Source organism: Rhinichthys klamathensis, unplaced genomic scaffold (assembly GCF_029890125.1).
Source record: "Rhinichthys klamathensis goyatoka isolate OS25496 unplaced genomic scaffold, OSU_Roscu_1.1 h1tg001002l_1, whole genome shotgun sequence".
NCBI classification, from domain to species: domain Eukaryota; kingdom Metazoa; phylum Chordata; class Actinopteri; order Cypriniformes; family Leuciscidae; genus Rhinichthys; species Rhinichthys klamathensis.
This window is the reverse complement of record NW_026607299.1, coordinates 73,223-100,000: the sequence shown is the minus strand read 5'-3', so window position 1 is coordinate 100,000 and position 26,778 is coordinate 73,223. Positions and strand designations below refer to the sequence as shown.

Below are 26,778 nucleotides of genomic sequence, written 5' to 3'. Positions count from 1 at the left end.
ACATACGCTCTCACATACGCTAACATACTCACATACGCTAACATACTCACATACGCTCACATATACTCACATACTCTCACATATACTCACATACGCTAACATACTCACATACGCTCTCACATACGCTAACATACTCACATACGCTAACATACTCACATACTCTCACATATACTCACATACTCTCACATATACTCACATACGCTAACATACTCACATACGCTCACATATACTCACATACGCTAACATACTCACATACGCTAACATACTCACATACGCTCACATATACTCACATACTCTCACATATACTCACATACGCTAACATACTCACATACGCTCACATATACTCACATACGCTAACATACTCACATACGCTAACATACTCACATACGCTCACATATACTCACATACGCTAACATACTCACATACGCTCACATATATGCTCACTGTGAAGCGCTTTGATACAATCTGTATTGTAAAAAGCGCTATATAAATAAAGGTGACTTGACACACTCGTCTCACACACAGACACATCTGACACACACTCAAACACAGACACATCTGACACACACTCAAACACAGACACATCTGACACACACTCAAACACAGACAGAGACACATCTGACACACACTCAATAAACACGGACAGACTCACACACCTGACACACTCATTAAACACACACACATCTGGCACACACTCAAACACACACTCTCAAACACACACATCTGACACACACTCTCAAACACACACATCTGACACACACACATCTGACACACACTCAAACACAGACACTCAAACACAGACACACATTCACATACACATCAGACACACACTCAAACACAGACAGACACACACTCAAACACAGACACACACACACTCAAACACAGACACACACACACACTCAAACACAGACACTCAAACACAGACACACATACACATCAGACACACACTCAAACACAGACACACACACACTCAAACACAGACACACACACACTCAAACACAGACACACACACACTCAAACACAGACACACACACACACTCAAACACAGACACACACACTCAAACACAGACACACACACTCAAAAACAGACACACATCAGACACACACTCATTAAACAAAACGGACTTCAGTAACGTTAGCTCTATAACGTTATATCATAAATAATAATACAATCTGATTCTAAACTCACGTGTGAAGTGATTTAAACATCCAACATCGATGATTTTAGCTCGAAACTTCATTTTGCGCCAGTAAACGTAATATTTTAATACTTTGAGGAGTTTTCTCTGTTTTTGTTGACATTCATGTGAGATTTCGCGCCAGCGGTCCGACGGAGAACTCTTCCGTCCGGAAACACACGCTCGGGTTTACAGTTCCGCTCAGCCACACTTCCTGTCACCACACGGTGGCGCTCCTGCTAAAGCTTTCATCGTCACAGTAAAACACCTGCAACTTATGCCTCTTATGGCATGAAAATGTGCTTACCTTTATTATTTTTAAATAACATTAGTGTTTTTTATTTATATTGAACGTTCACAAATAAACCCAGTGTTTTTATAGTCTTATATAAAATATAAAATTATATAAAAAAATAAAATAAAAAAAAGGCTTTTTTTTTTATAGACTTACAGGCTAATTTTTACTGTTTAAACTCAATATATATTACAGCAAGAGAGTATTAATGGTTGATTAATTATTCTGTCTTAACTGTGTTTTGTTCATATGGTGTGAAGTAGGAGGAGAGAGAGAGAGAGAGAGAGAGAGAGAGAGAGAGAGAGAGAGAGAGAGAGAGAGAGAAACAGACACACACACACACACACACACGGGCGCACAGCTTCAGTCTCGGAGCTCCGCGTTTGCTTCTGCTGGATCCGATGGACTGATGATGATGATGATGATGATTGACGGATGAAGAGCATGTTCACCCGCTCCAGAGTCAGTCGCATGAACATGTTCGCCTGGATATGAATGATGAGTGTATTCCGAGATTTGAGGTGATTGAATCAAACTCGCTTCTTCATCATGGATCCGCATCTTCTGACACTCATCAAACTTTCTCTGATTTTCGGTGAGTCTATTTTTACCTTTTTATGTCAGTTTATTATTTTAAACGCACTCGCGTTTTTATTAAGAGTGTCAGGGGAATAAACGTGTGTGTGTGTGTGTGTGTGTGTGTGTGTGTGTGTGTGTGTGTGTGTGTGTGTGCGTGTGTGTGTGTGTGTGTGTCCTGCTGTGATGTTTCAGGAGTTGCTGTAGCTCTAGTCAGCAGATTTCACACACACAGACACTGATGAGGATCTGAATTAAACTGTGAGAATATTATTAACCCTCTGATTCATAATGTCCACTGCTTTAAAATCAATTCAACTGTTCAGGTGTGATATTTCACAATTTATTTAAAATACATAATTAATAAATAGTAAATAGTAAATATAATATATTATGTATTTTTGTATTATTATTTGAGACAGTATAACATGGCTGTACATCTGGAACATCTCTCTTATTGCAACACCAAAAAAATTGGAAATTAGTAAAAAATAAACATGAGGATTTTCTTTGTGGTTTAATAACTGATGCATCGAAGGGTTAAAGGGACGTTCATCACTGAAAGCTGAAGCTCATGATTAATTCATAATAAATGAAGTGTGTGATCATCAGCTGATGTATGCTAGCACTTATTAGCTTACAAGAACAAACATGTTACCAGTGAAGTTTAAACGTGAGGCGATTAGAGAATCAAGAGAGCTGATATATTCCATGTCTGGAATTCTGAGGTTCACCATGAGCTCACACACTCACACACACTCACACTCACATATGCTCACATACGCTCACATACTCACACACACTCACACTCACATACGATCACATACTCACACACACACTCACATACGCTCACATACTCACACACACTCACACTCACATACGATCACATACTCACACACACACTCACATACTCACACACACACTCACATACGCTCACATACTCACACACACACTCACATACGCTCACATACTCACACACACTCACACTCACATACGATCACATACTCACACACACACTCACATACTCACACACACACTCACATACGCTCACATTCTCACACTCACATACTCACATACGCTCACAAACACTCACATATGCTCACACACACTCACACACACACTCACATACACTCACATACTCACACACTCACATATGCTCACACACACACACACACTCACATACGCTCACATACTCACACACACACACTCACATATACTCACATACTCGCATGCTCATATACGTTCACACATACTCACATACTAATGTACGCTCACACATACTCACATACTCACATACTAATATACGCTCACACATACTCACATACTAATATACACTCACACATACTCACATACTCACATACTAATATACGCTCACACATACTCACATACTCACATACTAATATACGCTCACATATACTCACATACTAATATACGCTCACACATACTCACATACAAATATACGCTCACACATACTCACATACTCACATACTAATATACGCTCACATATACTCACATACTCACATACTAATATACGCTCACACATACTCACATACTCACATACTAATATACGCTCACATACTCATACTCACATACTAATATACGCTCACATACTAATATACGCTCACATATACTCACATACTCATATACGCTCACACACGCTCACATACGCTCACATACTCATATGCTCACATACTCATACGCTCACATACTCATACGCTCACATACTCATATACGCTCACATACTCATATGCTCACATACTCATACGCTCACATACTCATACGCTCACATACTCATACGCTCACATACTCATATACGCTCACATACTCATATACGCTCACATACTCATATACGCTCACATACTCATACGCTCACATACTCATATACGCTCACATACTCATATACGCTCACATACTCATACGCTCACATACTCATACGCTCACATACTCATACGCTCACATACTCATACGCTCACACACTCATATACGCTCACATACTCATATACGCTCACACACTCATATACGCTCACATACTCATACGCTCACACACTCATACGCTCACATACTCATATACGCTCACATACTCATATACGCTCACACACTCATATACGCTCACATACTCATATACGCTCACATACTCATATACGCTCACACACTCATATACGCTCACATACTCATACGCTCACACACTCATACGCTCACATACTCATATACGCTTACATACTCATACGCTCACATACTCATATACGCTCACATACTCATACGCTCACACACTCATATACGCTCACATACTCATATACGCTCACATACTCATACGCTCACATACTCATATACGCTCACATACTCATACGCTCACATACTCATACGCTCACATACTCATACGCTCACATACTCATATACGCTCACATACTCATACGCTCACATACTCATATACGCTCACATACTCATACGCTCACATACTCATACGCTCACATACTCATATACGCTCACATACTCATACGCTCACATACTCATACGCTCACATACTTATATACGCTCACATACTCATACGCTCACATACTCATACGCTCACATACTTATATACGCTCACATACTCATACGCTCACATACTCGTATACGCTCACATACTCATACGCTCACATACTTATATACGCTCACATACTCATACGCTCACATACTCATACGCTCACATACTCATATACGCTCACATACTCATATACGCTCACATACTCATATACGCTCACATACGCTCACATATACTCACATACTCATATACGCTTACATACTCATACGCTCAAATACTCATATACGCTCACATACGCTCACATAGACTCACATACTCATATACGCTTACATACTCATACGCTCAAATACTCATATACGCTCACATACTCATACGCTCACATACTCATATACGCTCACATACGCTCACATAGACTCACATACTCATATACGCTTACATACTCATACGCTCAAATACTCATATACGCTCACATACTCATACGCTCACATACTCATACGCTCACATACTCATACGCTCACATACTCATACGCTCACATACTCATACGCTCACATACTTATACGCTCACATACTCATATACGCTCACATACTCATATACGCTCACATACTCATATACGCTCACATACTCATACGCTCACATACTCATATACGCTCACATACTCATATACGCTTACATACTCATACGCTCACATACTCATATACGCTCACATACTCATATACGCTCACATACTCATATACGCTCACATACTCATACGCTCACATACTCATATACGCTCACATACTCATATACGCTCACATACTCATATACGCTCACATACTCATACGCTCACATACTCATATACGCTTACATACTCATACGCTCACATACTCATATACGCTCACATACTCATATACGCTCACATACTCATATACGCTCACATACTCATACGCTCACATACTCATATACGCTCACATACTCATATACGCTCACATACTCATACGCTCACATACTCATATACGCTCACATACTCATACGCTCACACACTCATATACGCTCACATACTCATATACGCTCACATACTCATACGCTCACATACTCATATACGCTCACATACTCATACGCTCACATACTCATACGCTCACATACTCATACGCTCACATACTCATATACGCTCACATACTCATACGCTCACATACTCATATACGCTCACATACTCATACGCTCACATACTCATACGCTCACATACTCATATACGCTCACATACTCATACGCTCACATACTCATACGCTCACATACTTATATACGCTCACATACTCATACGCTCACATACTCATACGCTCACATACTTATATACGCTCACATACTCATACGCTCACATACTCGTATACGCTCACATACTCATACGCTCACATACTTATATACGCTCACATACTCATACGCTCACATACTCATACGCTCACATACTCATATACGCTCACATACTCATATACGCTCACATACTCATATACGCTCACATACGCTCACATATACTCACATACTCATATACGCTTACATACTCATACGCTCAAATACTCATATACGCTCACATACGCTCACATAGACTCACATACTCATATACGCTTACATACTCATACGCTCAAATACTCATATACGCTCACATACTCATACGCTCACATACTCATATACGCTCACATACGCTCACATAGACTCACATACTCATATACGCTTACATACTCATACGCTCAAATACTCATATACGCTCACATACTCATACGCTCACATACTCATACGCTCACATACTCATACGCTCACATACTCATACGCTCACATACTTATATACGCTCACATACTCATATACGCTCACATACTCATATACGCTCACATACTCATATACGCTCACATACTCATATACGCTCACATACTCATATACGCTCACATACTCATATACGCTCACATACTCATACGCTCACATACTCATATACGCTCACATACTCATATACGCTCACATACTCATACGCTCACATACTTATATACGCTCACATACTCATATACGCTCACATACTCATATACGCTCACATACTCATACGCTCACATACTCATACGCTCACATACTCATATACGCTTACATAGTCTCACATAGACTCACATACGCACACATACATACGCTCACACACTCACATACACACACTTAGACTCACATACGCTCACACACTCTCACACACGCTCAGAGCCACAGTGTGTCATTGAGAAGGTTACAGCTTTTTCCCAGCATCCCTCTGTGATCCTCATCCTCATGATCCTGAGCTGCTAGTGAATCAACACACTGAAATACCGGAGGAATCCTAATGGGAACGAGAGCAGTGTAGGGAGCCGCTCAGTGTGAGAGAAGCACAGAGACGTGTGTGTGTGTGTGTGTGTGTGTGTGTGTGTGTGCGATCATGAGAAACGAGCATCTCCTCGTCTGAAGTGTGACTGCATGTGGAAAGTTTAATGTGATTTGTTGTCATAAGGAGTCTCGTCTGAACAGCAGAAACATGTTCTTACAGTAGAAACAGCGGCGCGCATCTGTTCTTCATCACTCACACTCGTTCTGTGTGTGTGTGTGTGATCACTGTCAGCGGCTCGATGGAGTGTGTGTGTGTGTGTGTGATCACTGTCAGCGGCTCGATGGAGTGTGTGTGTGATCACTAATTGTGCAGATGTGAAGCGCAGATGTCTTCAGTTGTGTTGTGGATTGAGACAGACAGTTGCACGAGTGATTTAGCAAACACACGCATGTGTTGTGAAAGAGAAACACATACACACACACACACACACACACACACACACACACACACACACTCGAGCAGCTTGTGTGTATTCTCTCAGAGCCAGAAGATTATTAACTCTCTGCTATAGTTACAGTCGTCAGAGTGATTCAGTTTCTATGAGTGAAAGGACATCAGTGACTGTGACGATATTCATTGTTTGAAGGGAATTATCGTGTCTGTGTGTGTGTGTGTGTGTGTGTGTGTGATCACTGTCAGCAGCGGCTCGATGGAGTGTGTGTGTGTGTGTGTGTGTGTGTGTGTGTGTGTGTGTGATCACTGTCAGCGTCTCGATGGAGTGTGTGTGTGTGTGTGATCACTGTCAGCGTCTCGATGGAGTGTGTGTGTGTGTGTGTGTGTGTGATCACTGTCAGCGTCTCGATGGAGTGTGTGTGTGTGTGTGTGTGTGTGTGTGTGATCACTGTCAGCGTCTCGATGGAGTGTGTGTGTGTGTGTGTGATCACTGTCAGCGGCTCGATGGAGTGTGTGTGTGATCACTAATTGTGCAGATGTGAAGCGCAGATGTCTTCAGTTGTGTTGTGGATTGAGACAGACAGTTGCACGAGTGATTTAGCAAACACACGCATGTGTTGTGAAAGAGAAACACATACACACACACACACACACACACACACACACACACACACACACTCGAGCAGCTTGTGTGTATTCTCTCAGAGCCAGAAGATTATTAGCTCTCTGCTATAGTTACAGTCGTCAGAGTGATTCAGTTTCTATGAGTGAAAGGACATCAGTGACTGTGACGATATTCATTGTTTGAAGGGAATTATCGTGTCTGTGTGTGTGTGTGTGTGTGTGTGTGTGTGTGTGTGATCACTGTCAGCAGCGGCTCGATGGAGTGTGTGTGTGTGTGTGTGTGTGTGTGTGTGTGTGTGTGTGTGATCACTGTCAGCAGCGGCTCGATGGAGTGTGTGTGTGTGTGTGATCACTGTCAGCGTCTCGATGGAGTGTGTGTGTGTGTGATCACTGTCAGCGTCTCGATGGAGTGTGTGTGTGTGTGTGTGAGAGCAGGTGCCCGTGTTAGAGTGACTGTGATGAAGAGTGACGTGTGTGTGTGTGTGTGATCACTGTCAGCGGCTCGATGGAGTGTGTGTGTGTGTGTGTGTGTGTGTGTGTGTGTGTGTGTGTGATCACTGTCAGCGGCTCGATGGAGTGTGTGTGTGTGTGTGTGTGTGTGTGTGTGTGATCACTGTCAGCGGATCGATGGAGTGTGTGTGTGTGTGTGTGTGTGTGTGTGTGATCACTGTCAGCGGATCGATGGAGTGTGTGTGTGTGATCACTGTCAGCGTCTCGATGGAGTGTGTGTGTGTGTGTGTGTGTGTGTGTGAGATCACTGTCAGCGTCTCGATGGAGTGTGTGTGTGTGTGTGTGTGTGTGATCACTGTCAGCGTCTCGATGGAGTGTGTGTGTGTGTGTGTGTGTGTGTGTGTGAGATCACTGTCAGCGTCTCGATGGAGTGTGTGTGTGTGTGAGATCACTGTCAGCGTCTCGATGGAGTGTGTGTGTGTGTGTGAGAGCAGGTGCCCGTGTTAGAGTGACTGTGATGAAGAGTGACGTGTGTGTGTGTGTGTGATCACTGTCAGCGGCTCGATGGAGTGTGTGTGTGTGTGTGTGTGTGTGTGTGTGTGTGTGTGATCACTGTCAGCGGCTCGATGGAGTGTGTGTGTGTGTGTGTGTGTGTGTGTGTGTGTGTGATCACTGTCAGCGGATCGATGGAGTGTGTGTGTGTGTGTGTGTGTGTGTGTGTGTGTGATCACTGTCAGCGGATCGATGGAGTGTGTGTGTGTGATCACTGTCAGCGTCTCGATGGAGTGTGTGTGTGTGTGTGTGTGTGTGTGTGTGTGTGTGTGTGTGTGAGATCACTGTCAGCGTCTCGATGGAGTGTGTGTGTGTGTGTGATCACTGTCAGCGTCTCGATGGAGTGTGTGTGTGTGTGTGTGTGTGTGTGTGAGATCACTGTCAGCGTCTCGATGGAGTGTGTGTGTGTGTGTGTGTGTGTGTGTGTGTGTGTGTGTGTGTGTGTGTGTGAGATCACTGTCAGCGTCTCGATGGAGTGTGTGTGTGTGATCACTGTCAGCGTCTCGATGGAGTGTGTGTGTGTGTGATCACTGTCAGCGTCTCGATGGAGTGTGTGTGTGTGTGTGTGTGTGATCACTGTCAGCGTCTCGATGGAGTGTGTGTGTGTGTGTGATCACTGTCAGCGTCTCGATGGAGTGTGTGTGTGTGTGTGTGTGATCACTGTCAGCGTCTCGATGGAGTGTGTGTGTGTGTGTGTGTGTGATCACTGTCAGCGTCTCGATGGAGTGTGTGTGTGTGTGTGTGTGTGTGTGTGTGTGTGTGTGATCACTGTCAGCGTCTCGAAGGAGTGTGTGTGTGTGTGTGTGTGTGTGTGTGTGATCACTGTCAGCGTCTCGGTGGAGTGTGTGTGTGTGTGTGTGTGTGTGTGATCACTGTCAGCGTCTCGATGGAGTGTGTGTGTGTGTGTGTGTGTGTGTGTGTGATCACTGTCAGCGTCTCGGTGGAGTGTGTGTGTGTGATCACTGTCAGCGTCTCGATGGAGTGTGTGTGTGTGTGTGTGTGTGTGTGTGTGTGTGTGTGATCACTGTCAGCGTCTCGATGGAGTGTGTGTGTGTGATCACTGTCAGCGTCTCGATGGAGTGTGTGTGTGTGTGTGTGTGTGTGTGATCACTGTCAGCGTCTCGATGGAGTGTGTGTGTGTGTGTGTGTGTGTGTGTGTGTGTGATCACTGTCAGCGTCTCGATGGAGTGTGTGTGTGTGTGTGTGTGTGTGTGTGTGTGTGTGTGTGTGTGTGTGTGTGTGTGTGATCACTGTCAGCGTCTCGGTGGAGTGTGTGTGTGTGTGTGTGTGATCACTGTCAGCGTCTCGATGGAGTGTGTGTGTGTGATCACTGTCAGCGTCTCGATGGAGTGTGTGTGTGTGATCACTGTCAGCGTCTCGATGGAGTGTGTGTGTGTGTGTGTGTGTGTGTGATCACTGTCAGCGTCTCGATGGAGTGTGTGTGTGTGATCACTGTCAGCGTCTCGATGGAGTGTGTGTGTGTGTGATCACTGTCAGCGTCTCGATGGAGTGTGTGTGTGTGTGTGTGTGTGTGTGTGTGATCACTGTCAGCGTCTCGATGGAGTGTGTGTGTGTGTGTGTGTGTGTGATCACTGTCAGCGTCTCGATGGAGTGTGTGTGTGTGTGATCACTGTCAGCGTCTCGATGGAGTGTGTGTGTGTGTGTGTGTGTGTGTGTGTGATCACTGTCAGCGTCTCGATGGAGTGTGTGTGTGTGTGTGTGTGTGTGATCACTGTCAGCGTCTCGATGGAGTGTGTGTGTGTGTGTGTGTGTGTGTGTGATCACTGTCAGCGTCTCGATGGAGTGTGTGTGTGTGTGTGTGTGTGTGTGTGTGTGATCACTGTCAGCGTCTCGATGGAGTGTGTGTGTGTGTGATCACTGTCAGCGTCTCGATGGAGTGTGTGTGTGTGTGTGTGTGTGTGTGTGTGTGTGTGTGTGATCACTGTCAGCGTCTCGATGGAGTGTGTGTGTGTGTGTGTGTGTGTGTGTGATCACTGTCAGCGTCTCGATGGAGTGTGTGTGTGTGTGTGTGTGTGTGTGTGTGTGTGTGTGTGTGTGTGTGTGTGTGTGATCACTGTCAGCGTCTCGATGGAGTGTGTGTGTGTGATCACTGTCAGCGTCTCGATGGAGTGTGTGTGTGTGATCACTGTCAGCGTCTCGATGGAGTGTGTGTGTGTGTGTGTGTGTGTGATCACTGTCAGCGTCTCGATGGAGTGTGTGTGTGTGTGTGTGTGTGTGTGTGTGTGTGTGTGATCACTGTCAGCGTCTCGATGGAGTGTGTGTGTGTGATCACTGTCAGCGTCTCGATGGAGTGTGTGTGTGTGATCACTGTCAGTGTCTCGATGGAGTGTGTGTGTGTGTGTGTGTGTGTGTGTGTGTGTGTGTGTGTGTGTGTGTGTGATCACTGTCAGCGTCTCGATGGAGTGTGTGTGTGTGTGTGTGTGTGTGTGTGTGTGTGTGTGTGATCACTGTCAGCGTCTCGATGGAGTGTGTGTGTGTGATCACTGTCAGTGTCTCGATGGAGTGTGTGTGTGTGTGTGTGTGTGTGATCACTGTCAGCGTCTCGGTGGAGTGTGTGTGTGTGTGTGTGTGTGATCACTGTCAGCGTCTCGATGGAGTGTGTGTGTGTGATCACTGTCAGCGTCTCGATGGAGTGTGTGTGTGTGATCACTGTCAGCGTCTCGATGGAGTGTGTGTGTGTGTGTGTGTGTGTGTGTGTGTGTGATCACTGTCAGCGTCTCGATGGAGTGTGTGTGTGTGTGTGTGTGTGTGTGATCACTGTCAGCGTCTCGATGGAGTGTGTGTGTGTGTGTGTGTGTGTGTGTGTGTGTGTGTGTGTGTGTGTGTGTGTGATCACTGTCAGCGTCTCGATGGAGTGTGTGTGTGTGATCACTGTCAGCGTCTCGATGGAGTGTGTGTGTGTGATCACTGTCAGCGTCTCGATGGAGTGTGTGTGTGTGTGTGTGTGTGTGTGTGTGTGATCACTGTCAGCGTCTCGATGGAGTGTGTGTGTGTGTGTGTGTGTGTGTGATCACTGTCAGCGTCTCGATGGAGTGTGTGTGTGTGTGTGTGTGTGTGATCACTGTCAGCGTCTCGATGGAGTGTGTGTGTGTGTGTGTGTGTGATCACTGTCAGCGTCTCGATGGAGTGTGTGTGTGTGTGTGTGTGTGTGTGTGATCACTGTCAGCGTCTCGATGGAGTGTGTGTGTGTGTGTGTGTGTGTGTGTGTGTGTGATCACTGTCAGCGTCTCGATGGAGTGTGTGTGTGTGATCACTGTCAGCGTCTCGATGGAGTGTGTGTGTGTGTGTGTGTGTGTGTGTGTGTGTGTGTGATCACTGTCAGCGTCTCGATGGAGTGTGTGTGTGTGTGTGTGTGTGTGTGTGTGTGTGTGTGTGTGTGTGTGTGTGTGATCACTGTCAGCGTCTCGATGGAGTGTGTGTGTGTGTGTGTGTGTGTGTGTGTGTGATCACTGTCAGCGTCTCGATGGAGTGTGTGTGTGTGATCACTGTCAGTGTCTCGATGGAGTGTGTGTGTGTGTGTGTGTGTGTGATCACTGTCAGCGTCTCGATGGAGTGTGTGTGTGTGATCACTGTCAGCGTCTCGATGGAGTGTGTGTGTGTGATCACTGTCAGCGTCTCGATGGAGTGTGTGTGTGTGTGTGTGTGTGTGTGTGTGTGTGTGTGTGTGTGTGTGTGTGTGATCACTGTCAGCGTCTCGATGGAGTGTGTGTGTGTGTGTGTGTGTGTGTGTGTGTGTGTGATCACTGTCAGCGTCTCGATGGAGTGTGTGTGTGTGTGTGTGTGTGTGTGTGATCACTGTCAGCGTCTCGATGGAGTGTGTGTGTGTGTGTGTGTGTGTGTGATCACTGTCAGCGTCTCGATGGAGTGTGTGTGTGTGTGTGTGTGTGTGATCACTGTCAGCGTCTCGATGGAGTGTGTGTGTGTGTGTGTGTGTGTGTGTGATCACTGTCAGCGTCTCGATGGAGTGTGTGTGTGTGTGTGTGTGTGTGATCACTGTCAGCGTCTCGATGGAGTGTGTGTGTGTGTGTGTGTGTGTGTGTGATCACTGTCAGCGTCTCGATGGAGTGTGTGTGTGTGTGATCACTGTCAGCGTCTCGATGGAGTGTGTGTGTGTGTGTGTGTGTGTGTGTGTGATCACTGTCAGCGTCTCGATGGAGTGTGTGTGTGTGTGTGTGTGTGTGTGTGATCACTGTCAGCGTCTCGATGGAGTGTGTGTGTGATCACTGTCAGCGTCTCGATGGAGTGTGTGTGTGTGTGTGTGTGTGTGTGTGATCACTGTCAGCGTCTCGATGGAGTGTGTGTGTGTGTGTGATCACTGTCAGCGTCTCGATGGAGTGTGTGTGTGTGTGTGTGTGTGTGATCACTGTCAGCGTCTCGATGGAGTGTGTGTGTGTGTGTGATCACTGTCAGCGTCTCGATGGAGTGTGTGTGTGTGTGTGATCACTGTCAGCGTCTCGATGGAGTGTGTGTGTGTGTGTGATCACTGTCAGCGTCTCGATGGAGTGTGTGTGTGTGTGTGATCACTGTCAGCGTCTCGATGGAGTGTGTGTGTGTGTGTGTGTGTGTGATCACTGTCAGCGTCTCGATGGAGTGTGTGTGTGTGTGTGTGTGTGTGTGTGTGATCACTGTCAGCGTCTCGATGGAGTGTGTGTGTGTGTGTGTGTGTGTGTGTGATCACTGTCAGCGTCTCGATGGAGTGTGTGTGTGTGTGATCACTGTCAGCGTCTCGATGGAGTGTGTGTGTGTGTGTGTGTGTGTGATCACTGTCAGCGTCTCGATGGAGTGTGTGTGTGTGTGTGTGTGTGTGATCACTGTCAGCGTCTCGATGGAGTGTGTGTGTGTGTGTGTGTGTGATCACTGTCAGCGTCTCGATGGAGTGTGTGTGTGTGTGTGTGTGTGATCACTGTCAGCGTCTCGATGGAGTGTGTGTGTGTGTGTGTGTGTGATCACTGTCAGCGTCTCGATGGAGTGTGTGTGTGTGTGTGTGTGTGATCACTGTCAGCGTCTCGATGGAGTGTGTGTGTGTGTGTGTGTGTGTGATCACTGTCAGCGTCTCGATGGAGTGTGTGTGTGTGTGTGTGTGTGATCACTGTCAGCGTCTCGATGGAGTGTGTGTGTGTGTGTGTGTGTGATCACTGTCAGCGTCTCGATGGAGTGTGTGTGTGTGTGATCACTGTCAGCGTCTCGATGGAGTGTGTGTGTGTGTGTGTGTGTGATCACTGTCAGCGTCTCGATGGAGTGTGTGTGTGTGTGATCACTGTCAGCGTCTCGATGGAGTGTGTGTGTGTGTGTGTGTGATCACTGTCAGCGTCTCGATGGAGTGTGTGTGTGTGTGTGTGTGTGTGATCACTGTCAGCGTCTCGATGGAGTGTGTGTGTGTGTGTGTGTGTGTGTGTGATCACTGTCAGCGTCTCGATGGAGTGTGTGTGTGTGTGTGTGTGTGTGTGATCACTGTCAGCGTCTCGATGGAGTGTGTGTGTGTGTGTGTGTGTGTGATCACTGTCAACGGCTGAAATGCATTCAGATATTAGTATGTAGCCTTTGGATACTGTATTTTCCAATGAAGTAAACATTGCTTTAAAAGTGAAAATTTTGTAATAAAATAAAAAACAATTGAACAAGTGTCATGTCTATTAGTAGCATTTACTCTCCAAGCCGTAGTGCACAGATCCTGTTTTTACTGTTTAAGCTTTTAAAAGCATTTAAAAATAACTCGTTTATGCTGAATTATTTCACATTAATGACCAAATAGATCGTGTGTAAATCAGCCGGATCATCAGCACCTCTGCCTGTATACAGCATTTACACTTTACTATATGTTCACATAGAAAACAGATATTTTAAATTGTAATAATATTTCACTGTTTTACAGTATTTTTGATTAAACAAATAAAAGCAGAAGAGACTCTTTCAGAAACAGGAGCACGCCTCGATCACTCCCAGCGCCCGCTTTCATCACAGCCGATGGGGGTGCGATCCTGAGGAACAGATTCAGCGGGAATGAGAGAGCGTGTGTGTGTGTGTGTGTGTGTGTGTGTGTGTGTGTGTGTGTGTGTGTGTGTGCGCACGACGCTCAGAAACGCCATACAATAATACAACACATCCATCTTCCATTCATATTATACTGATATCTGATTGGCTGAGAGGTTTGCCTATCAGATTATTGAGTTTTCATTTTAAAGTTAGTCACTCTGCCACGGTGGAATCAGCTCGCGATCTAAACGCCACGTTCTTCCTTATTCCCATCATGCTCTCTGAAGACAGTTTGACCTTCACAGTGAGCTTGACCTCTTGACCTTCGCAGTGAGCTTGACCTCTTTACAGTGAGCTTGACCTCTTGACCTTCGCAGTGAGCTTGACCTCTTGACCTTCGCAGTGAGCTTGACCTCTTGACCTTCGCAGTGAGCTTGACCTCTTGACCTTCGCAGTGAGCTTGACCTCTTGACAGTGAGCTTGACCTCTTGACCTTCGCAGTGAGCTTGACCTCTTGACAGTGAGCTTGACCTCTTGACCTTCGCAGTGAGCTTGACCTCTTGACAGTGAGCTTGACCTCTTGACCTTCGCAGTGAGCTTGACCTCTTGACCTTCGCAGTGAGCTTGACCTCTTGACCTTCGCAGTGAGCTTGACCTCTTGACCTTCGCAGTGAGCTTGACCTCTTGACAGTGAGCTTGACCTCTTGACCTTCGCAGTGAGCTTGACCTCTTGACAGTGAGCTTGACCTCTTGACCTTCGCAGTGAGCTTGACCTCTTGACCTTCGCAGTGAGCTTGACCTCTTGACCTTCGCAGTGAGCTTGACCTCTTGACCTTCGCAGTGAGCTTGACCTCTTGACCTTCGCAGTGAGCTTGAGCTCTTGACCTTCGCAGTGAGCTTGACCTCTTGACAGTGAGGTTGACCTCTTGACCTTCGCAGTGAGCTTGACCTCTTGACCTTCGCAGAGGGCCCTCACACTGCGCTGATCTTCATCCTGTCAGCGTGTGCTGAGAGAAACTCTGAAGAACATCTGAACAGAAATCTCTAGTGAATTTCACAAATCATTAGAAAGAAACAGCGAGTAACACTGAGTTACAGGAAAACACACTCCAATAACCTTTGTTTTATTTACAACTGTGAAATTTTCATGATTTTATTGTAATTATTTCTACACTGAAAAAATTTGAAACAACTTGACTCATAAATCTCACAAATTAAAAAAGTTGGCAAGGGGGGGGGGGGCTGATGTGAAACACAGTGTTTGTAGTTCAGCTGATAAAGAACATACACACACACACACACACACACTGATGCACTTTGAATAAAAGCACCTGCGAGATGTAAATGAGAAGCACAGGCGTGTTTGATTAAGATCCATCAGTGATTAAGAGCGAGTGTGTTTGTGTGAACGAGCAGCCACACACACACACACACACACACACACAGCTCGACCCTGAAACACTAACCTGAAGTGACTGCAAGGAGATTGCGAAGGCGAATTGGATGAGTTCCATTAGGAAGAGCAGAAACACCTTTCATTTCAGAATTTAATTGAGGCCGTGATCCTGCAGCGCCATCAGCTGCTGTCATTAGTGTGTGTGTGTGTGTGTGTGTGTGTGTGTGTGCACACTCACACACACTCACACAGACACATATATATACACACACACACACACTCATACACAGACACACACTGTTGTTTTTATCATCTGTAATTGCGTGGCACAGTTTAATTGCTCTCCTGTTGTTCCGTCTGATTGGCTGATTGTTTTTCCCTCCGCTCTGAGTGGACGGAGCCGTCTCTATGACAACGCACATTACCACCTCATTGCTTCATTTGCATAAGCTTTTTCATATAAATATCAATATGATCCAAACAAACAATAAGGAGTGAAGGCAGGAGAACACGGAGTCGTTAGAACGGAAGTTGATGAGGAGAAACATCGTTTGCATTCAGGAGTGAAGCAGCCGAGCCGGAGCACGCCGAGCCGGAGCAGCCGAGCCGGAGCACACCGAGCCGGAGCACACCGAGCCGGAGCACACCCAGCCGGAGCACACCGAGCCGGAGCACACGCCGAGCCGGAGCAGCCGAGGAATATCAGGCCGAGCCGGAGCACACCGAGCCGGAGCAGCCAAGGAATATCAGGCCGAGCCGGAGCACACCGAGCCGGAGCACGCCGAGCCGGAGCACACCGAGCCGGAGCAGCCGAGGAATATCTGGCCAGCCGGAGCACGCCGAGCCGGAGCACGCAGAGGAATATCTGGCCGAGCCGGAGCACGCCGAGCCGGAGCACACCGAGCCGGAGCACACCGAGCCGGAGCACACCGAGCCGGAGCAGCCGAGGAATATCAGGCCGAGCCGGAGCACGCCGACCCGGAGCACACCGAGCCGGAGCAGCCGAGGAATATCAGGCCGAGCCGGAGCACGCCGAGCCGGAGCACGCCGAGCCGGAGCACACCGAGCCGGAGCAGCCGATGAATATCAGGCCGAGCCGGAGCACGCCGACCCGGAGCACACGCCGAGCTGGAGCACTCCGAGCCGGAGCACACCGAGCCGGAGCACACCGAGCCGGAGCAGCCGAGGAATATCAGGTCGAGCCGGAGCACGCCGAGCCGGAGCACACGCCGAGCCGGAGCACTCCGAGCCGGAGCACACCGAGCCGGAGCACACCGAGCCGGAGCACACCGAGCCGGAGCACGCCGAGCCGGAGCACGCCGAGCCGGAGCACGCCGAGCCGGAGCACACCGAGCCGGAGCACACCGAGCCGGAGCAGCCGAGCCGGAGCACACGCCGAGCCGGAGCAGCCGAGCCGGAGCACACGCCGAGCCGGAGCACACCGAGCCGGAGCACTCCGAGCCGGAGCAGCCGAGCCGGAGCACACCGAGCCGGAGCAGCCGAGCCGGAGCACACCGAGCCGGAGCACACCGAGCCGGAGCACACCGAGCCGGAGCAGCCGAGCCGGAGCAGCCGAGCCGGAGCAGCCGAGCCGGAGCACACGAGCCGGAGCACACGAGCCGGAGCACACGAGCCGGAGCACACCGAGCCGGAGCACACCGAGCCGGAGCACATGTCTCCGCTAACATTCAGAAACGTGTAAAAGTGAAGCTCTCCCTGAGTCTCTCCGTAAGGCTGCACTCGCTGCTGGTTACTCCTGACTCTGGATCAGTGAGATTGGCCTGTGTTGTTATTGCCGGAGTCTCTGAAGCTCGTGTAAAGGCTCCGCCCTCTTCTGAACGGAGGCGGAGCTAAAGCTCATTTGCATTTAAAGGGACACACACACAAACAGAGTTTTTGCTCACACCCAAAAAGGGGCAAATTTGACAAGCTATAATAAATGATCTGGTATTTTGAGCTGAAACTTCACACACACATTCTGGGACGCCAGAGATTTATGCATCTGGTGAAAAGAGGCGTAATGTCACCTTTAAAAAGAGTTTGCAAGAGTGCGCATCATCAGGCCTTCACATTAATCGTGTGTAAACGAGTCTGATGGTTCCGGACGCTGCAGTTTGCATGGTTTACTCCAGTATTGGTGTTACTCGCAGCGCCTCCGCTGATCCGGGACGACGGACACACTTCACCGATGATCCCGCAGGATTCAGAAGCTTCTCAGGGAAACTCCAGCGCTTCTGAACACTATCCCGGGCCTCGTCTGTGTCCGGCAGGAAACGCTATATCCAGCACAATAACACTCGAGTCCTCGAGGCGTGTGTGTGTGTGTGTGTGTGTGTGTGTGTGTGTGAGAATGTGTGTGTGTGTGTGAGTGTGTGTGTGAGAGTGTGTGTGTGTGTGTGTGTGTGTCTGTGTGTGTGTGTGTGTGTGTGTGTGTGTGTGTGTGTGTGTGTGTGTGTGTGTGTGTGAGTGTGTGTGTGTGTGTGAGGGTGTGTGTGAGAGTGTGTGTGAGAGTGTGTGTGAGAGTGTGTGTGAGAGTGTGTGTGAGAGAGTGTGTGTTTGTGTGTTTGTGTGTTTGTGTGTGTGTGTGTGTGTGTGTGTGTGTGTGTGTGTGTGTGTGTGTGTGTGTGTGTGTGTGTGTGTGTGTGTGTGTGTGTGAGAGAGTGTGAGAGAGTGTGAGAGAGTGTGAGAGAGTGTGTGAGAGTGTGTGAGAGTGTGTGAGAGTGTGTGAGAGTGTGTGAGAGTGTGTGAGAGTGTGTGAGAGTGTGAGTGTGAGAGAGAGAGTGTGAGCGTGAACGGAAGCTGCTCTTCTCCACCGCATCAGGATTGTGTCCTTCCGTCTGTCCGATCCAGCGAATATACAAGCGTCTCTTCAGACACGCACAGACCCGCTGAAGACCGGCTCCGTTTACATGCTGATTTAGGCTGGTTTAGGCTGGTCTAGACTGGTGTAGACTGGTTTAGGCTGGGTTAGGCTGGTGTAGACTGGTGTATGCTGGTCTAGGCTGTTGTAGACTGGTCTAGACTGGTGTAGACTGGTGTATGCTGGTCTAGGCTGGTGTAGACTGGTCTAGACTGGTGTAGACTGGTTTAGGCTGGTCTAGGCTGGTTTAGACTGGTTTAGGCTGGGTTAGGCTGGTGTAGACTGGTGTAGACTGGTTTAGGCTGGTCTAGACTGGTTTAGGCTGGTTTAGGCTGGTCTAGACTGGTTTAGGCTGGTGTAGGCTGGTCTAGATGGCGGAGCGGCATTAACATGCAGAACTGATGCCGCCGCGTAGAATAAGGTCTAGAGGATCGGCCGCTGTCCGTCACTCATGATCACTGGAGCAAAGCATGAGATCCTGCTGAAGAATACATGAAGGACTGGCGAGTTTGGTGTGGGTTTAAAATACAACCATGGTTTTTGCCGGGTTATAAAAATTGTTTTAAGTCATTTATGCAATACAGCAGCTTCACAGTAATAAACTAACAGTAATGTGCTAAGTTCATCGATTATGATTAAATTTCAGCTGTAAAGCAGCTCTATAGAAAACAGAGTCATTATTCAGATTAATTCAGAAATGCAGTTCATAATAGTGTTTTCTTAGAGGTTTATTTCATATATTTGACGTGTGTAAACAGGGATTGGCTGATTTTTGTGCCATTAAATGAAAGTGAAATGCTTGTACAGAATCTCAGATGTGAAACTACTCACTGTAACTGTGTTCTGTCAGCAGTGAAGGCGCTGGTGGCGAGAGGTCTATCAGGTGAGTCTGGTGTGTGTGTGTGTGTGTGTTCGCGTGTGTGTGTGTGTGTGTGTCTGTCTGTGTGTGTGTGTGTGTGTGTGTGTGTGTGTGTGTGTGTGTGTGTGTGTGTGTGTGTGTGTGTGTGTGTGTGTGTGTTGGACTGACGCGTGTCTCTTCACACACAGGCGGCGCTGACCCGCCCGTCACACACACGCTGCGGATCCACTGTAACCAGAGTCTTCTTCTGCTGGAGATGGAGAGATGTGGAGAGAGATTCACTGCAGACATGAAGCAGATCCATCCAGACGACAGATGCAACCTCACACACTTCATCAGGTGAACATCAGTGTGTGTGTGTGTGTGTGTGTGTGTGTGTGTGTGTGTGTGTGTGTGTGTGTGTGTGTGTGTGTGTGTGTGTGTGTGTGTGTGAGCCCTCGCAGCCGGTCCAGGACTCAGAGTTCACTGTGACTCGAGGAGTATTCGCTCTCGCTCATGTCAGTAGATCAGGAGACGATGACCTGCGTATCTCATGATATCAGAGCGTAACCCTGTGTCTCGGCTGCTCATGGCCAGACGGAGCTCACAGTATAAGTGAAGAATATTCATTTATAATAAACCTCAAGCTCTAGAGTCACATATTTTATGCGCATAAACTGTCTACTGATGCTTTCACAGCAGCTTCACTGCTAATGACAAATAACAGAATCAATGATGCAAACTTCATCAAATGTGAAACAAATTTTAATTTTGCTGTAAAGCTTCTCTACAGAAGACAGAGTCATTATTCGCTTGATATTACTGGACAGTGTCTTTTAAACAATTAAGTTCTGTTTGTCTCTCAGCTAACAGCGAACATGTTATGATCATTCTTCCAGTAACATATATAGAACGTTTGATCAAGGTTATCTGCTCTTTAATAATGTTCTCAAAACATTATTTATACATCATTCATGGAGCGTTTTCTTTTTCTTTCAGAAACGTTTTAGTTGGATGTTCATCTAACGGTTTTAAATGTTACCACTTGTTTCAGACGTTCAGAGAACATTCAAAAGTAACATTCCATAATGTTGAATGATACAATGTAACGTTTCCTGAACGTTCACATAACCAAGAAAAAACTATGTTTTTTAGGTTTTTTGAACGTTCAGAGAACATTGAGAAATAACTTTTTAATTTTAGCGTCTGATCACACTGTGAAGCGTGAGTGTCTTAATCCTGCTGATAATAATATTCAGATATGAATGAGCTGCAGAGACTGAGCGTTCACTGACCCGCTGGACTGGCCATTATCGGGTCAGAACACGACCCCAATTACTGTGAGTGTGTGAGTGAGTGTGTGTGTGTGTGTGTGTGTGTGTGTGTGTGTGTGTGTGTGTGTGTGTCCAGACCTCAATCCTCGAGGACCATTCACAGCTCAGACACAACCCGCTCATTTGCATACCAATCACAGGAAACCACTTTAACTTTATTTATTAAGTCGTGGAGGTCATTTTCCCACAGACTCGTGTGTGTTCTGCTAGATCTCAGTGTTGGAGATTCATCGGCTCAAACGTGTCTCACACACTCCTCAAGATCAGCAGATCATTTCTCCAGATAACAGCTTGTGTGTGTGTGTGTGTGTGTGTGTGTGTGTGTGTGTGTGTGTGTGTGTGTGTGTGTGTGTGTGTGTGTGTGTGTGTGTGTGTGTGTGTGTGTGTGTGTGTGTGTGTGTGTGTGTGTTCGCTTCAGCCCCTGATGAACGATTGATACGATCACATGACCAATAGAGATTCAGTGAGGACAGTACTAATGGGCTTCACAGACACACACACACACACACACACACACACACTCACACACACACACACACATTCAGTCTCCATGTTCTTTATGCCAGTATTAGTTACGTGTTTTCATTGTTCGATCGAAACTTTAGTGTGAGTAAGAGCGTCTGCGTATTATGATATAAATGATGTCGTTGAAAAGGGAATGAGCGCTGCTTCTTTATTAGTGTAATAAAGCGTTGAACTCGTGTGTGTGTGTGTGTGTGTGTGTGTGATCGACAGATTCGTTTAAAAAGCTCCGTGTCTCTGACTGTCTTCCTGAAGGAAATGACTGATCCACTGATTAACATTAAAAGCAAAGAGCTGCTTTTCTCCATGATATCAGTAATAACGCAGTGTTTCTGGTTTTCTCCATGATATCAGTAATAACGTGTGTCCTGTCAGGACCACTATCGTCAAATATGATTGACAGTTAGCATACTGTTAGGATTGGCGGTCTGGTTCTGTTCTGGGCAGCCTAGCATGGATAAGAGCAGGAGAGCAGCAATAACCCCCCTCAGGGTAAACAGAACAGAACCGGAGGAGGGTAATCGGCTCCTGAGAAACGAGAGGAGCTGGGGAGGGAGGAGGGTAATCAGCTCCTGAGAAACAAGAGGAACTGGGGAGGGAGGAGGGTAATCAGCTCCTGAGAAACAAGAGTAACTGGGGAGGGAGGAGGGTAATCAGCTACTGAGAAACGAGAGGAGCTGGGGAGGGAGGAGGGTAATCGGCTCCTGAGAAACGAGAGGAACTGGGGAGGGAGGAGGGTAATCAGCTCCTGAGAAACGAGAGGAACTGGGGAGGGAGGAGGGTAATCAGCTCCTGAGAAACAAGAGGAACTGGGGAGGGAGGAGGGTAATCAGCTCCTGAGAAACAAGAGGAGCTGGGGAGGGAGGAGGGTAATCAGCTCCTGAGAAACGAGAGGAACTGGGGAGGGAGGAGGGTAATCGGCTCCTGAGAAACGAGAGGAACTGGGGAGGGAGGAGGGTAATCAGCTCCTGAGAAACAAGAGGAACTGGGGAGGGAGGAGGGTAATCAGCTCCTGAGAAACAAGAGGAGCTGGGGAGGGAGGAGGGTAATCAGCTCCTGAGAAACAAGAGGAACTGGGGAGGGAGGAGGGTAATCAGCTCCTGAGAAACAAGAGTAACTGGGGAGGGAGGAGGGTAATCGGCTCCTGAGAAACGAGAGGAACTGGGGAGGGAGGAGGGTAATCGGCTCCTGAGAAACGAGAGGAACTGGGGAGGGAGGAGGGTAATCGGCTCCTGAGAAACGAGAGGAACTGGGGAGGGAGGAGGGTAATCGGCTCCTGAGAAACGAGAGGAACTGGGGAGGGAGGAGGGTAATCAGCTCCTGAGAAACAAGAGGAGCTGGGGAGGGAGGAGGGTAATCAGCTCCTGAGAAACGAGAGGAACTGGGGAGGGAGGAGGGTAATCGGCTCCTGAGAAACGAGAGGAACTGGGGAGGGAGGAGGGTAATCAGCTCCTGAGAAACGAGAGGAACTGGGGAGGGAGGAGGGTAATCGGCTCCTGAGAAACGAGAGGAACTGGGGAGGGAGGAGGGTAATCGGCTCCTGAGAAACGAGAGGAACTGGGGAGGGAGGAGGGTAATCGGCTCCTGAGAAACGAGAGGAACTGGGGAGGGAGGAGGGTAATCGGCTCCTGAGAAACGAGAGGAACTGGGGAGGGAGGAGGGTAATCGGCTCCTGAGAAACAAGAGGAACTGGGGAGGGAGGAGGGTAATCGGCTCCTGAGAAACGAGAGGAACTGGGGAGGGAGGAGGGTAATCGGCTCCTGGGAAACGAGAGGAACTGGGGAGGGAGGAGGGTAATCAGCTCCTGAGAAACAAGAGGAACTGGGGAGGGAGGAGGGTAATCGGCTCCTGAGAAACGAGAGGAGTTGGGGAGGGAGGAGGGTAATCAGCTCCTTAGAAACAAGAGGAACTGGGGAGGGAGGAGGGTAATCGGCTCCTGAGAAACGAGTGGAGCTGGGGAGGGAGAAGGGTAATCGGCTCCTGAGAAACGAGTGGAGCTGGGGAGGGAGGAGGGTAATCAGCTCCTGAGAAACGAGAGGAGCTGGGGTGGGAGGAGGGTAATCAGCTCCTGAGAAACGAGAGGAACTGGGGAGGGAGGAGGGTAATCAGCTCCTGAGAAACGAGAGGAACTGGGGAGGGAGGAGGGTAATCGGCTCCTGAGAAACAAGAGCAGCTGGGGAGGGAGGAGGGTAATCGGCTCCTGAGAAACGAGAGGAACTGGGGAGGGAGGAGGGTAATCAGCTCCTGAGAAACAAGAGGAACTGGGGAGGGAGGAGGGTAATCGGCTCCTGAGAAACAAGAGGAACTGGGGAGGGAGGAGGGTAATCGGCTCCTGAGAAACGAGAGGAGTTGGGGAGGGAGGAGGGTAATCAGCTCCTGAGAAACAAGAGGAACTGGGGAGGGAGGAGGGTAATCAGCTCCTGAGAAACAAGAGGAACTGGGGAGGGAGGAGGGTAATCGGCTCCTGAGAAACGAGAGGAGTTGGGGAGGGAGGAGGGTAATCGGCTCCTGAGAAACGAGAGGAGTTGGGGAGGGAGGAGGGTAATCAGCTCCTGAGAAACAAGAGGAACTGGGGAGGGAGGAGGGTAATCAGCTCCTGAGAAACAAGAGGAACTGGGGAGGGAGGAGGGTAATCGGCTCCTGAGAAACGAGAGGAGTTGGGGAGGGAGGAGGGTAATCGGCTCCTGAGAAACAAGAGGAACTGGGGAGGGAGGAGGGTAATCAGCTCCTGAGAAACAAGAGGAACTGGGGAGGGAGGAGGGTAATCGGCTCCTGAGAAACGAGAGGAGCTGGGGAGGGAGGAGGGTAATCAGCTCCTGAGAAACGAGAGGAACTGTATATTCGGAATATTTCTGTTTTTCTCCATGATATCAGTATAACGTGTGTTTTATACCTCTCCTCAGGGAGTATCACATGTTCTCGTTCTGCACGGAGGTGAACGCCGAGCGCATCGGCTGCTTCTGGCCGAACCCGCAGGTCGAGCGCTTCATCATCGGACTCCACCAGCGCTTCTTCTCCAACTGCACCCTGGACCCGCTGGTGTTCCTGGACCCGCCTGAACACACACTCACCCTCCTCATCCTCATCCCCGTCTTCCTCACGCTGGGCATGGTGGCGCTGGTGGTGTGGAGCAGCAAGCGCAGCGACGTCCTGGCCTAGGCTCAGCGGTCAGGGGGTCAGAGGTCACGGGACTGTCAGTCTGGCAGACTCTTCTTTATTTCACCCAGACGCTTCATTCCTGAATCACTGATGCTGAATCAGTTCCAGTGTGAGTGAACATCCGTCAGGATCTCTGGATCGTCTGCTGTACAGCTATTATTTAATGTTTTAATTAAATAAGGTAGAATTAGGCCGTTTGTCAAACTGTTTGTCGAGTCAGTTTGAGCGTTCATTATCATTCCGACACACAGCGCTGGTTCATTTATCCAGTGATTGTGAGCTTGTTTTCTTCTCTGATCATTGAAATGATGAACGGATTCCTGTGAAACACAACGACTGCTATGATCCGATGAAAACAGAGTAAAGCAGGACATGTTCGAACCCAGCGAGAGCTCAGCCAATCACGGCTCTTTCAGGAGGACGGGATTATTTATATGAGGAGGAAAAGCCGTGTATTGTGTGCGACTTAAGGATACAAACAAAAGACAATAGTAGCTCTTGAGCGTCTGGCCTCGTACTCTGCAGAACGAGCGAGTAGAGTCAGAGCCGCAGGAAGGATACAAACGTCTTTCCCATCGCGCCGATGAATGAGAGGAAACGGGCTGGTTATGATTTCACCAAAAGAGCTGCAGAATCATAAACCAGTGTTTCGACGGGTCGACAGGCTTCATCATCACACTCACACACACACACACACTTGGGCCTGAATGTCAGATTTATGCATTTAAAATCCATTTGGATTACACAGTTACAAACTAGTGTTAAACTCAATGTTCATGCCTAAATGAAACGCAGAAAATCATGGCATAGCTTATTATTAACTATATTTTAAAAATCATATTTTCAAAATGCATTTATTCCAATTGGGTAGGATCAACATAAATATGTTTATTAAGAAAATGTATTCAGTTCAAAAGTATGAACTTTGAAAAAATATGACTGTGTGGAACAAGCAATATTCAGTTAGTTAAAACACACGAGATTAACTGATGATAAATATATGAAGCTGGTTAAACACATTACAGAAATCTGCCCTTTTTCATTTATGAATGACTGACAAATATGCATCAGATTCACCCAAACATGAAACTCTTACCAAAACATGTACAGTATAACTTCATTTCTCAATGTAACACAGAAGAAGATATTTTGAAGAATGTTGGTGACCATTGACTGTTTATTAATGTGTGTTTAGAGCTGCTTTAAAGTCATCATTCTCCTGGTTATCACTCTAAAGCTGCTTTAAAACAATCTCTATCTCTGTAGAAATAAAGCTGACTCGACTGAAAACACTGAGACTTTTCTCAGAAAGAAAGAAAGTCGTTCAGGTTTGAAACGACGAGAAAAAACGATGACAGAATGATCATTTTTGGATGAAGTAACCCTTTAAGTTTATTAGCTTATGTTTAAACCATTTAATCCAAATGCATACATCTTGAATGCCTGAATATTGTTTGAGTGAGGCCTGGTCTACATCCATGTGTGTTTAGAGGGGTCTCTCCGTGTCGAGTGTGTTTTTGCAGCCGAACGCCTCCAGCTCTTCCTGTTGACTCTAGATTCCCACACTACTGAGTGCAAGTTCACAGAGGCACAACCAAGCTAATTTTAACAGGTTTCCGTCAGACGAGCGTTTCTTCCATGAGTTCCTGCTCTCACATTAGATAATAAATTATCTGATTTATTCTGTTTATGCCTTATTTATTCTGAACTGTCGATGTGAT

The 26,778-nt window shown here is 47.5% G+C and overlaps 2 protein-coding genes across 5 annotated transcripts in view; one reads left to right on the top strand and one right to left on the bottom strand.

Moving 5' to 3' along the window:
* hus1 (HUS1 checkpoint clamp component) overlaps positions 1–1,349 on the bottom strand; it is a 10,069-nt gene extending 8,720 nt beyond the window's left edge. For 2 of the 3 annotated variants that reach the window (XM_056244558.1, XM_056244559.1), the window contains exon 1: positions 1,190–1,348. In XM_056244558.1, the coding sequence (XP_056100533.1) occupies positions 1,190–1,241 (52 nt within the window). In that variant the 5' untranslated portion in view covers positions 1,242–1,348. Of the gene's footprint in view, positions 1–1,189 lie in introns of all 3 variants that reach the window. The other variant, XM_056244556.1, reaches the window with a different exon arrangement.
* Positions 1,350–1,799: 450 nt separating this feature from the next.
* Positions 1,800–25,070, top strand: LOC130078843 (receptor activity-modifying protein 3-like). Of its 2 annotated transcripts, none has more exons than XM_056244561.1 (4): positions 1,800–2,068; positions 20,058–20,087; positions 20,252–20,402; positions 24,802–25,070. In XM_056244561.1, exons 1-4 carry the CDS (start codon positions 2,023–2,025, stop codon positions 25,055–25,057), a joined length of 483 nt encoding a protein of 160 aa, XP_056100536.1. In that variant the 5' UTR covers positions 1,800–2,022; the 3' UTR covers positions 25,058–25,070. The 2 variants fall into 2 exon arrangements, with proteins under 2 accessions (XP_056100536.1, XP_056100535.1); XM_056244560.1 differs by having other exon boundaries at positions 20,055–20,087.
* Positions 25,071–26,778: the final 1,708 nt, after the last annotated feature.